The sequence below is a fragment of the Meriones unguiculatus genome, chromosome 8, assembly GCF_030254825.1.
Source record: "Meriones unguiculatus strain TT.TT164.6M chromosome 8, Bangor_MerUng_6.1, whole genome shotgun sequence".
NCBI classification, from domain to species: Eukaryota; Metazoa; Chordata; class Mammalia; order Rodentia; family Muridae; genus Meriones; species Meriones unguiculatus.
This window is the reverse complement of record NC_083356.1, coordinates 18,191,324-18,205,078: the sequence shown is the minus strand read 5'-3', so window position 1 is coordinate 18,205,078 and position 13,755 is coordinate 18,191,324. Positions and strand designations below refer to the sequence as shown.

The following is a 13,755-nucleotide window of genomic DNA, read 5'->3' as shown; positions in this document are numbered from 1 at the left end:
ATGACTTCTACAAGAGGGAAACCAGACTTCTCCAAAGATGAGACCCTTTGGTGGATTATCCAGCCTCAGGCGCTAAACACACAGGCATACATGCAACACCAAATGGACTCAACAGGCTCTCTATTTCTGTCTGAGTGTATGTATATGTACAACAATAATTAAAGAAGTCATGAACTTGAGAGGGAGTGGGAGGGAGGGACAGGGGAAGAATTTGACTGGGGAAAGGAAAGGTTGGAAATTATGTAAATATGGTAACTAATGAGATTCGCCAAAATATTAAAACAACAACAACCACCAAGTGGGCAGGTGCTGCGGCCCACCTGTGGTGTCAGCCCCGGGGAGGCTGGCCAGCTAGACTGGCTGATCATCAAGAGACCTGGCCACAGGAAATGAAGCAGAGAGAAACTGAGGAAGACGCATGGTGTCAGCCTCCCCATGCATGCACACACATACATATGTGCCCACGCACGCTAACACGTATAGACACACATGTAAGCACAGCCCCCCGAAAACTCTAAACTGTGGACATGGATTTACAGAGGAAGGTGTTCACGGAAGAATACAATCACAGGGGTAAGAGTGGGGGAAATCTAAAGGCTTAAGAGTGAGAGGGTCAGCGGGGAAAGTTTGCGGCTGTCAGCACTCTACTCGAAGGTGACAGGATGCCGTTTAACATACAGGGGAAAAGCCAAGACACCCGATTATGTCTTCAGTGTCATCTCTATTCCACATAGCTCCGAACGCGTTAAAAAACAGGAAAAGCCGTCTTCAAAGCAGCGCAGAGGCACTGTCTTGGAAACTGCCTTCCTTGCAGGGAGGACAGGTGGGGCATGAGTTGGTGGAGCCGGTCTGCCTCACTGTTAGCCTCACTCAGCTAACAGGAAACACTCAGCATGAGGGCTGACCCAGAGCTCACTGCTACCTTGTAGTGACAAGTCACTGTCACTGTGTGTGTGTGGGGGGGGAGGTCACATGACTGTTGCCTTTTCCAAAATCTGTACAACGAACAGTTTATTTCCTATATGGTGAGGAAAAGCATAATCACAGGGGAGCGCAGCCATACGTGGAGATCAAAATCATGCCACGAGGAGGTCTTTGTAACTTCCTGGGGACAAGGGCCTGAAATCTCTGCAGCCTGACCTCACTCACAGCAAGCAAGGCTAACTCAGCTGGAAAGAGGCCTGGCGTGGAACATCAGGAAGCCTCGTGTGCCACTTGCAAGAGTGGGTACTGCATAACCACCTAAGAGACTGCGGGCAGCATCAGGACCAATAGCTATTTCACATGGAGCAGCAGTGTGTGTCCTCATGCATGCTTGCTCATGCACGTTACATATGTATAGCTGCAGAGGACAGGCACAGAGGCTTTGCCTATCATGGAGGAAACCTAAGATAACCTACATGCTCCCAGCAGGAGGGTGGGAACACTCACACACACACACAAGAATACTAGCTCGCTCTCGACAGAATATTTCCACTTAATATTGAGATTATTTTTATACCAGCTTATGTGAATGAGCTAAAGCCAATGTATTCACATGAGTGAAAGCCAGGCAAGCAGACACATGACAGCAATCCTGAGACCGGGAGGCTGAGGTGAGAGGACCATCCAGTATCTCTGGGCCGGAGTCTTCACCTGTAAAACTGGCATATCTCTAGGACGCGCCTGCTCTGGCTATCTCCTCTCTAGGGATTCATCCATGATACATGACTGAGGATGGTGAACTTGAGTGCTCAACACAGAGTCACACATAGACCTGCAGCTAGAAAGCACATCAAGAACGGACCAGCCAGCTCAGAACAGTTAGCCCCAGCTAGTGCGAGCTCTCTGGTTAATCCAATGCACCCCCACCCCCTTATTCCTGCACATTTTAATTTTCCCTCCACCGAGGCAACAGCAGCTGTGTCCCCATTCCTCTCAGCACAGAGTGTCTACTCTCTCAGCTGGACTGGAACTGCCATCAGTGACGCTGACCCACTTATGCAGCCACAGGAAACGACCTGACAGTAAGTGGCAGGTACATCAGAGTCACTCTCCAGCCCCGTGGGCAGCCACTGCCACCCCCACCCCCCACTTCAGGAAGCCCACATGACTTCCCAGGGGACGGTCTATCTTCCACCTGAGTATCTTTCAGAATCCACCACACCTCCATCTGAGGCTGGGCCCGAGCAGCCCTCAGCCTGACCAGCCTGGGCCTCACTTCTCTGGATGCCAGGTCATCTTCTGAGATATGTAAGGGCTTTTGACTGCTAAAGCCATCAGATGAAAGCAAGCTCCCCGACTTCTCTGAAACAAGCTAGAATGCTTGCTTCCCCTACAAAGGAGATGATCACAGTTTCCCTTCCCGCACGCCACACAGTTTATCACTGTTTTTCATTTGGGATTCTCTAACGGTGAGGTTCGGATCGGCCATTCCTTTGAGCTGCTTTGTGGGAGGATGCCTTACCTCCTCCTCGAAGGAGCTGAAGTTCTCCAGAAAGTATTTCCAGTGTATGCTGGGCGACAGGTGAATTCTTAATTTCCTCAAGAAATAATGATACTGATTTTCTGTTAGCTTCTGACAGAAACTCCTCAGGACGTCTCCGAATTCCATAGCCTTCACGAATCCCGTGTCTTCTTTATCCAGGGCGGAAAATGCCTAAGACAAAACGGAAAAAAAACTTGGCAAATGCTCCTGGTAAATGAAGGCCCCGGCCTACGCTTGAGGGGCTGTGCCTGTGGCACGAGCTGAGGCGTGCAGTCATCCTGAAGCACGGCAGGTCGAGCTGTGCGGTAATCACAACAAACCACGGGTCGAGCCGTGCAGCCGTCAGCTGGGAAGGTGTAAAAAAAAACCCTATGAAAAAAGCACATTCTCTCCCATCTGTCGGAAGAAAATAATTCACTCTTATTGCACTGGGAAATTTGTATCAAGTGGTGGATTAAGATGCTTTTTTAAAAAGTAAAAATTTAATGTGCCTGCAGCCCCTGAGCCCAGCTCCCTTGAGCCGTCTTTCTTGTTCTGTGCTGGTTAGGCACACCTGGGGGCAGGCAGCCTATGTAAGCAGAGCTGTTACAGAGCTCTTCAGCCTGCAGCTATTGAGGCAGCAGGGCGTAGCGGGGCGCAGTGGGGTGCAGCGGGGTGCAGTGGGGCACAGTGGGGCAGTCCCTGGCCCTGAGTTCTGAGTCAAGTTGCTCAGCTAAATCCCCGGCCTCTCTAGGCTTCAGCACATTCTCTGGAGGGTGGATCTAGCCGAGGGTGCTGGTGAACGAGATTTTGGCTGGAAAGTACGGGGATGTAGGTACCAGGTGCACAGCCATCTGAAAGAAGATCCGAGCAAAAAGAGCAGTTTGTGCTGTCGGGATGCTGGAAGCCGTGTCATGTGGGGAGCTGATACGGTGGAGTTCTAGGGACCTGAGAAGCAATGTGACTCCAGCTCTGGCTAGCCCCAGGACCTGAAGCTTCCCGGGGTCAATGTGTAAACTCAGCCTGCTAGCCACAGCACAGGAGTAGGAGCAGAATAGAAAAGGGCTTTGAAATCAGTAAAACACTGCAAGGGTAGAGTGTTGCTAAGGTGAAAACCAGACAGATGTGGGCATCTGCAATGGCAGATAATGATGGACTTGCAGGCCCTGTCCTCTCTGGTGCCCATCCTGAGCCAGCCTCACTCCTCCTTCTCTTCCCCACCCTCAACCTCCCCCAACCCCACAGTTCGCCTCCTGTACCCTCTGCTGTAGACTTTCAAGCCACATAAGTGCTTTTCAGAAGTAAAGCACTATGGTTCCACCCTGAGGTCCATGGTCCCCAGCTTCAGAAACATCCCGAGAGATGCCAAGATGTGCTACTTGAGACCCAAAGAAGAACAGGCAACCCTAAACATAGTTCTGTTCCTGCATGGGACAGAAGGGCTGATAAATAGAAACTGAGAGACTTGGCCAGTCCTGAAACTGACAAGCCTGGGAACACCTGGCCTCAGGTAGCTCACAGGAATGCTGCACCACAAAGCTGTCCTCCCTTTTCCTTCTGGTTAATGACCTAGGATACTAAGTCCTCACAGAGAGCTAGGTACTGGCCATGCCTGCTTTGTGGGATAGAGGTCAAATTCTGTAGCATCTCCTAGCGGGCTAACCCACCTTTCCACTTTCTTTCCTCATTGCCTCCTCCTCTTTGTATCCAAAAGCCCATCTTCTACTCCTCCTTCCTTACACTGAGGGAGTAGACAGGTGTCATTTACCAAACCAAACCAAGTCCAAATTTAAATCTAAATTTAGAGACAGCCTTGGGAGCCCCTCTACCCATAAGGGCTTTATAATCTAAGAGCCTGAACTTGACCTTGCTGCTAAGTAACACATCTCAGTGACACGAACCCACAGCCTTTCCCCAGAGAAGACAGGGTTCTTTCTGTATAGAGCAAACTGGTCTATTACCTGCAGCGATTCTCCTGCCTCAGCCTCCCTAGCAATGTGACAACAGGTCTGAGCCAGCATGCCCAGCTAGGACTTTAATGCCTTCAGCTTCCGGGATTTGGAAAAGAAGGGCATGGACGGGCCCCTCTCTGCCCAGCCATGTTTACAGCCCGGCCACCTACGACCTGTGAGGCTACGGCAAGTTCATTCACCCTCAGCCTCAGTTTCCCCTTCTCTAGAACAGAAAGAATGACCCCAACCTTGCAGGCTAGGCTCTAGGAGAGCTAGTAATCCATGGACTGTCATGAGGGTTGCCATCGCACCAAAGCTCCATGCAGGCAGATGAGTGACTGTCTGCAGCGTCACTGGAAGCCTCCATCAGTGCAAGCAGAACCCTCCTGGTGTGGAGCCTAGGACTCTGCTGTGTGTTAAGGGTGGGGGTGGGGTGGTTCTTCCTGGTGGGGACCTAGTGGCCTCCAGCAATCCACTAAGTCTTGAGCTGACATATAGTCACCTGGGGTTGGTGTGCCCACATCAGGCACCTATGGGCCAGAATGTGGACACACTTTCGGGAACATGGTTCCCAAATCAGGGCTGGAGGGACCACATCGCATGGGGTTACCCAAGGGAGAGAGGTGGAGCACCCTTCTCCTCAGCTGCTTTACGGCTTTCTGGTCCCCCCTTTACAACAGTCTCTGTGACACAGCCTGTCCTATCCAACCTTGTGAAGGCTGCTCTCACCTCACTCATTCCCATCATGTGTTTGAGCATACAGGGGCCTCATGGGGTGGGTGAGCCGCTGCCACCCAGCCTCTCTGTCCTTTACAACAAATTATCTCTGTGTGTATGAATGTGGGCAGATGTGTGCCAAAGTACAGTTGTGGAGGCCTGAGCACAGCCTGAGGTGTTGCCTTAGCCCTGGTGTTTGCTGAATCCACCTCAACAGGCCAGCTGGCTTTTTATAGGGCAACAGTGTAGACACACTTGCTCCAACAGGAAGTCTCATCTAGACTGAGTGTATGCCCAGGAGGCTGGGGAAAGGTGGACAGGTTGTAGGGGGCAAGGCTTGGAGCCTCTGGGAGGGACGGAGATGAGTTTGCAAGATGGCACCCTTTGCAATCTGTCATACCTTGAACAAAGCAGGCTGGCAAGAGTCTACAACAGCCTGCATGTTCTTCACCACCTCTTCCTGGGTCAGCTTGGAGAAGATGATTGGTGAGCTTTCTTCTTTTTCTTTTGGTTCAGCTTTGCTTGTCCTGCTCATCTCCAGTGCTCTCAGGAAGTCGACGGAGTTGATGCAATTGTTATGCACACTGATGTCCAAGCTTCCCCACAAAAGGAAAGAACAGATTCATTAAAACAACAACAACAAAAAAAACCACGTACTTATTCATTCGACAAACAGTTGCAGAACACAGCGGCACTGTGAGGAAGAGAATGGTTTGAAGAGGCTTGGTGCCCACCCTGCTGGCATATGCCCACTCGTTCTGGTTTCTGATGTGTGCCCATGAACAAGGTAAGGGCCATGGGAGGTAAGAATGAGGGTGGCCTCAGAGGTGAGGCCATGCGCTGCCCTGTCCTGAAGACCCAAGACCTGATGGCTGGACAATGGCGCTCAGGGCCTGAGAGAACAGGAGTCAGCAAGGGTTGCTGGGTAAGGATGCTGCCCACCTGGAGAGTGTTTGTGGGAGGATAGCCTGATGAGGGTGGCAGCAGCCAGCTGAGCTACAGGCTGGACAAGAAGTTTCTATCATGGGGGAGGCCTTAACTATGGGGTGCAAAGGGAGGTGTGTCAGTGGGACTTGGAAGAGAAGTACATTAGAGACAGTACAGGGATGGAGGAACTGAGGCAGAGATACTACGTTCTTTTCCAAGCCTGGCTGAAATGAGGCTGTCAAGCCCAAAGCTCTCCAAGGGCACTGCACAAAAGCTATCTAGCTTAATATATCCTCGATAAAAAAATCCACATATGTCCCCACAAGGATACCCATGCAGCAATGAGAGCACCTTCATGTCCTCAACGAGAGACTGGGAAATAATTTCTTTTAAACTCTGAAAGAATAACTTGAGTAAGGTCCAAGAGATCTCCAAGGGCACCCAGCATGTTTATTGAAGACACTGGTGATGAGGAGTAAAGTTTTACACCTTCATGCTCCCAGCTCCTGAGCTGGGGGAAGGCTCAGATGGGAAAGTGCTTGTCAAGTAAGAGCAAGGACCTGGTTTCGATCCTATACCTATACCTGTTTAGAAAAAAAAACAAAAACAAAAACTTAGGTGTGGAGGTAAAAGAGATACTTGGATGCTTGGGACTTGCTAGCACAGCCTACTTGGTGAGTTATAGGCCAGTTTCCTGTCTCAAGAAAAAAAAGGCAGACAGGACATCCGTGTGCATGTACACACGTGTGCATACAAAGATGTGTGCACACAAACAAAAGGTTGATATTCCTGTAGTTAAGTTCTTGGGGCCCTTGAGTGCCTGGATTTTCTGTCAGCTGGATGGGAGCAGGCAGGGCGTAGGCAAGCTTGGAAGCTTGGGCAGGAGAGAAGTTCCCAGTGACTTGGCTGCTTCTAAAGGAGAGAGAGGCAAGAGCCTCGCTTTGCAAGCTGCAGCTGCAGAGCAGCCCTGTCTGCTTGCGTTGGCATGGATCACGTGACAGGGACACAAGGAGACAGACAATCAGCACTGCTTCATGCAAAGGGAGGAGCTGCCAGAGCTGTCTTCAAATGCAGCAATAAAGCAAATGCATATGCGAACCTCCTTGCTGGGGTTGAAAAAAAGTCTATTTTGGATCTGGGAAAGAATAATCTACATGTAATTACCAATAGCCAAGATGTTTATCATCAAGGGGTCTTTGAGGAGGAACAAGCAACTGCGTGATGGATCCTTATTAAGGCTTCCACGTGCAGAAAAGTTGATCACCCATTGAAAGGTGGAGAGCAGAAGCTCCGAGGCCCTTTGTGCTGTCTGTGAAAGTATCAAGTCTAACTGTGCTTTAACGAGATCCTCGGAACCATTTAACGAATTATTTTTCTGTGCCTATTTTCCTCCAATTTATTCATTGAACACATGAATTCTTACTCATACAGTGAGAAGACCCAGAAAGGAGAAGCACATGAGCAGTTCAGGATGGTATTGCCCTCCGTTTCTACACACCACACATATTGCACAACATAGGCACAAATTCCACACACACCACACACACACACACACACACACGAGACAACACACACACATACCACATACACCACAGCCTGCATATATACACCACATACATGCACATACCACACATGTGCCATATATATACACTTATGTACCATACATGCATACACACTCGGAGAAGAGACCCAAGCACTGAATGCTGGCAGAGAGCAAGAGAGCAAAGAGTTGAGAACCAGGCGACTCACCCAGAACCCGAAGTGAAAAGAAAGAAATATAAATTAAAGGAGAAAGCTCAAAACCCACGAGGGACCAAGTCTGGGTGGCTCCATGTTCAGGATCAACAGAAGCATCAGAATGAATGAAGGAAAGGAACCCCTTAATGAGCTAAGTCAAGAAAACTTCAACTCACAGAACACAAGAGTGTGCCTTAGGAGACTGAACACACTGGGTGGAGATGTTTGCCATATGGTGAGCTGGGGATTTATCAGCAGGGACAAAAAACCCAGACACTAAGCAAGCAGGAATGACAATTGCATGACCTGGGGGAAAGTACTAAATAGAAAAGTTATGGCTGGTCACTGTAAGGTGGACTCTGCTTCCGGACCACCCAGAGCCTGGCGCAGAACCACAGGAATGAGCTGTGCAATGGATTCTGTGTGTTTGTGGGAGGTGGGGGCAGCTGAGGAATGAGGATTGGCAGGAGACAGTGGAGACACAGACTAAAGCCATGTCTTCCTTGGACATGCTTACAAGTTAAAAAAAAAAGAAGAATGAATCAAGAAGGGTTGATCTGGGCTGGAGAGATGGCTCAGCAGTTAAGAGCACTGTCTGCTCTTTCAGAGGTCCTGCGTTCAATTCCCAGCAACCACATGGTGGCTCACAACCATCTATACCCTCTACCGCCCTCTTCTGGCATGCAGGTGCACATGCAGCTAGAGCACCGTATTGCATAAAATAAATAAAAATCTTAAAAAAAAAAAAAAGCTAGCTGTGACTTAAAAAAAAAAAGGTTGATCTGAGTTGTCACTTAGACAAGGACACGTTCGGCTAAAAGCCTTGAGCTCCTGAACTGTGGGGGTGGGAGGCAGTGGCAGGGGCAGGAAATGGCTGCTGCTTTCAAAGGGGAACCCTGAAACCGGGCGCTGGGAGAAGTTAAGCCCTCGTCAAGGAGCCTTTTTTGCTTGTCGCTAACAGGGATAGCAAGCTGCAGGTGGAGGTCACCTCAGGGTCAAGGCTGTGTGAGTAGACAGAGGAAAAGAGAAAACTCCAGCACACCAGCCTATTAATCAGTACAGAGGGGGACATACTAGGAGGAAGAGGAGGGGGAGGAAGGGGAGGACCAACAAACCTCTTCAGAAGGCTCAGTAGCTCCTCCTCCTTCAGGGGATACCCGCATTCCTGTAGCACCTTCTGCAATTTGCACAGGGCTATTGAACTCGACTTGGATTTTTCTAGCGTGTTGAGTGCTTTGCTGATCTCCTCATAATGGTCCAGGAGATTCTCCCTGAAAGAGAAGCCACCTCAGACACCTCAGGCCAGGAGAAAAGTGACTCTTGATGCTCACTCTACTGTGATACCTTGGTTGCCAGGAGCTGCTACAGAAGGTACCTCTCAGGTTTGGAGAGATGTTTCCGTGAAAGGGTGTCCCAGGGAGACGCTATCAGCCTCCATCACCGTCACTTTATTGGCATTAGCATTAGCAAAACTGCCCTGGGGGAAATGACGACTCTGTTTTTGTTGTATTACAGTTGGTGCTTTTCAAAGGGAACCAAGAATTTAACACAAGGTTATGGCTGGGAAGAAAAATGCCTCTACCCTCAATAAATGCTGTGTGCACCTACTATGTGACATGGGCTTCTGGGCGTGCTGGACACAAAAGGGCCTCAAATAGGCATCCTTCGAATTAGCATCACGGAGGGGACAGGTCTGGAGATATGGGTGGACAAGCGCACAGCACAGTGGATTGGTAGGAAAGAAAAGAGCCCATGGGAGGAACCACCACGCCCCATAGTGGCAATGGATTACCATTCTAAATACTATAATTGGTCTCACCGGGACACTAGCTGGCCAGCAGCAAGGCGACAGGACTAGAGGAGTATAGGGAGCAAGGGCCGTGGACAAGGCCGGGATCTTGTCAGTATTGAGGGCAAAGCATCCTGGGGTGCCTCATCTTTTCATCTTATTTTATTTACAATATCATTTATGCTTTATAATTTCTAAATCACGTGGGCATGTGCACGTGAGGATGGGTGCCAGATCCCCTGGGGCTGGAATGCCAGGAAGTTGTTGGCTAACCTGGGGAGGGTGTGGAGAGCAGAGCTCAGGCCCTCTGGAAGAGCAGCAAGGGCTCTTAGCTCCAGAGTTGTCTCTTAGTCCTGGCTTCACCTGCTGGTCAGGTGTGCCTACTTCTAGAAACAAAGCTACCACCTGGGCATGACTCCTAGAGCAGGAGCCAGCATCCAAGGGGCGCCAACACTTGAGGTCTTCCCAGTGACCCTGCCGGAGGGGCCTCAGCCCACTGGGTAGATGAGGACAGACAGTGTGGACTCACAGCTGACTTTCCTGAAGCCTGTGTCCCAGTCTCTATGAGAAGGCATCTTCCCGGCCTCAGTAGACTGAAGCCATGTGGAGGGTTTGATCTCCAACCTCCATTCGAGAAGGACAGGTGTGGTTACCTGGTGTGCAACTCCAACACTGGGAAGGCAGAGCCAAGCAGATCGCTGGGCCTTGCCAGGCAGCCTAGCCTGACTGACAAGCTTCAGGTCACTGAGAGGCCTTGTCTCAAAGAATATGCAGGACTGCACCTGAGGCATGACACCTGAGGTTGACCTCTGACCTCCACATTTGCACACCTGAACATGCATTCTCCTGACCCCCCTCCTGTCTTAGGTAGGGTTTCCATTGGTGTGACGAAAACGCCATGACCAACATGCAAGTTGGGAAGGAAAAAGTTTCTTTGGCTTACACTCCCACACCATAGTCCGTCAGTGGAAGGCAGGCAGGACAGGAACTCAGACAGGGCTGGAACCTGGAGGCAGGAGTTGATGCAGAGGCCATGAAGGGGTGCTGCTTACTGGCTAGCTTCCACTGGCTTGCTCAGCCTGCTTTCTTATAGAACCCAAGGCCACCAGCCCAGGGATGGCACCACCCACAATGGGCTGGGCCCTCCCCATTGATCGCAAATTGAGAAAATGCCTTACAGCTGGATCTCATGGAAGCAGTTCCTCAATTGAGGCTCCCTTCTCTCTGATGACTCTAGCTTGTGCTGACACCCCAAACCAGCCAGTACACCCATCTTGTGTGGCCTGTGACGGACTGTCTAAATTCCATCATCTCCAATCTTCCATGTTTCTGAGCATCTCCCTCCTAAGCCCCTGAGGAAAATGCCCATCTGATAGGCTCGCACGCCATCTTGGTTCCTGGTTGTTCCTCAGGAGACCGAATAGGTTATCGGTTCCAAACACTGGATCTGTTCTGGTTCTTGCCCAACATTTCCACTTGGTATTTATGGGACGGCTCCTTGAGCAAGCCTGGAAACAAACCACTGACCTCAAACTGTCAGAAGGCAGGCGAGACAGGCTGCAGTGAGGCAGAGGGAGAGCCATTGAGAGAAGCTATGTGTAGGTCCAGGCCCTTCTCCTATGCGCCTCCCATCCGATAGGGGCTCACGATGCTGGCATCTAACCCAGGTGAGCATGCCGGGGTAAGCAACAGCACCTGCCTTGGGCTGCTTCCAGTGTGCTGTGGACCCGGCCCCTGTTTGTCACCACAATTCCATCCCACTTAGCTCTTCAAACTGAAAGCGAATGGAAACGGGGAGAATCAAAACAGTTTTTGGAGATACGTATTTTTAGAAAATTGAGGCATTCAGCATTTCTTGGACTGGCTTCTGAGCAGCAATTATGTCCCTTTCAGAGTAAACGTGTGCACGGAGTAAATGAGGGCTTGGAGCAGAGATCGAAGAGCGCTGCCAAACAGAGCCACTGTTGGCCCACACCGAGCGGCAACGCTGTGCCTGGGGTCTTGTCCTCTTCTGGCTCTGGCCAGTGAGGCTAAGGAGGGCACGGCCGTGACTCCGTAAGTCATCGAGCCTTGTTTACTTCCTCCTCAGCTGTGTTCACCCACCCGCCTCCACAAGCATCTTAGAATGGGGCCTGTGCCAGGTGGCTGTTCCCTGGCTATTCTGACTCGGTCTAAAGGGCAGAAGGAAGGAGCTGGCGATGAATACAAGACCACAAAAGCCTCTGCTTCGCCTGCAACAGGCACTAGGGCACTCCTGGCAAAATTAACTCGTTGGGATTGAAATAACAACAACAACAAAAAATCTATTGCTCCATCCCTTCAATTAATCTGTGATCTGACTTCAGAAAGCCAGTCACCCTGACAGGCAGCATTATTTACTGACTCCTGCAATGCCAGTATTTTAGGTGTGCCCGTGCGCAGGTGTGTGTGGAGGCCAGAGGTGGTGCTGTTGGGTGTTGTTCATTAGAAGCCATCACTTTGTTTTGAGGCAGGGTCTCTTCCTGGCCTGCAACTCTCTTGGTTAAGGCCAGCTGGCCAGTGAGCTCCGGGGACCCACTTTTCTCCACCTCTTCAGCACTGGGATTATAAGCAAGCACCTGGGCCAACTTGATTTTTTTTTTTCTTTTGAGGAAATGGAGCTGATCAGGTGTTGATATTCTCTGGTAAGATGGTACCACTGAGGCAGGAGGTCAAGCAAGTGTGCAGGACTTGTCTGGTCCTGAGGACCGGAATGGAGCATCACACAGCACACAGATCTTCATCTCATCCCTGCACTGTCACCAGCACAGAGGAGAGAAACGCATGTGCGCACAGAACGGGCCTCATTACTCACACATGGTGGGGGGGGACGGGAATGAAGACCCTCGTGGGTAATGAGGCCAGCCCTGTCTGCTGAAGATTAATTCCACTTTTCATCAGTTTGTGGCGTATTTGATTTATACCAACCTTGTGCGTATCTTACACTGAATCTCGCAATCTCAAGCCTCTGCCTGCACTTTCCCTGGTGCGGAAACTTCAGCCTAATCTAGAGGTTAAATGCCACCTGCTTGCCTCCTATGCCCAACCCCATTCCTGCTCTGCCCTGCGTCTGTGGCTTGTTTCCCCCAGGGCTTCTTCTCTGCAGGCCCTCTCCCACTCATGTGGGTGCCTGGAAATGGGTGGGGTGAGGTCCAGAGCTGAGTCCCACTGTTTGAAAGGTCAAGGCAAGGAACAGCCGTACAAACAGGTAACAGCAAGAGAAGCCACACACCCAATGGCTCACCTTCACGCTGTCTCCCTGTCCTTGCTCAAGCACAGACATCCCGGTCTGCTCACACACACATTTCCAAACCTTCACTGCCCGTGGGCCAGTGTCACCTCTACTCCAGTGTTCCCAGCAATCATTTCAATAGGCAGACACCAGCTTGTATTCCCAGCTCATGTTTCCTTCGCTGACATTAAGAGTGCACTGCGAGTCACCTGGTGCAATTGCAAACAGCTCTGGGTTATCCTTGGGATAAAGTCCTCAAAGCAGAAATGGCGAGTTAAAACCACAGCCATCTGTTCATCCACACATCCATTTAAAGGTGCTTATACGGTGCCTTTGGGGCATCACAGGCACCCTATGGTGGCTACATTCCAGACAGGCTACTGCAGGGTGCAGGCACCGTACAGCCCACAGACAGAAAGGGCAATGTTCAAGAGGGTGGGTGGGGAGCGGATAAAGCAGGAAAGAGCACGTGACGTGAGGCTGGCTGGGGGAAAGCTTCCGGTGTTGCGGCTCTTTGGCAGAGCTGATTTCTAGGCCCAGCTGTGCACATCTCAGCCTTTTCAGGAGCTTTGTCAGAGCAGCCTTTGCTGTCGGGGTGGATGAGGGCGGAGTCCAGGCCCCAGTGCTGGCACACTCACCTTTCATTTATCTGCTGAAGCTCCTGGATTTCTTCCTGGATCTGCTTGGGCTTTGTGAAGTGACCCAGGAAGTTGAAATAGTCTTCCTTGTAGGGCTGGTGGATTTTCGGGGTGTATCGAATGCCCAGTCCATGGAGAAACTCTTGGTATGTGATGTAACCCCTTCCTTTGGTGTCATAGCTTTAAAAAGTAAAAATAAAAATGAAAAAGATGCTGTTGTCAGTGGTTTGGAAGGTGGGCTGGGGCTCAGGGGCTAGGGCCACATCTGCAATTTGGGGGAAGTTTTCTTGTCAGATACA

The 13,755-nt window shown here is 50.6% G+C and overlaps 1 protein-coding gene across 3 annotated transcripts in view; it reads right to left on the bottom strand.

Annotated features, from left to right (window-relative positions):
• Efcab6 (EF-hand calcium binding domain 6) overlaps positions 1 to 13,755 on the bottom strand; it is a 184,841-nt gene that overhangs the window by 22,285 nt on the left and 148,801 nt on the right. For all 3 annotated transcript variants that reach the window (XM_060388917.1, XM_060388918.1, XM_021630901.2), the window contains 4 exons: positions 13,457 to 13,636; positions 8,895 to 9,050; positions 5,516 to 5,711; positions 2,447 to 2,638 (listed from right to left, as the gene is read on the bottom strand). In XM_060388917.1, coding sequence (XP_060244900.1) covers positions 2,447 to 2,638; positions 5,516 to 5,711; positions 8,895 to 9,050; positions 13,457 to 13,636 — 724 coding nt within the window. The remainder of the gene's footprint in view (positions 1 to 2,446; positions 2,639 to 5,515; positions 5,712 to 8,894; positions 9,051 to 13,456; positions 13,637 to 13,755) is intronic.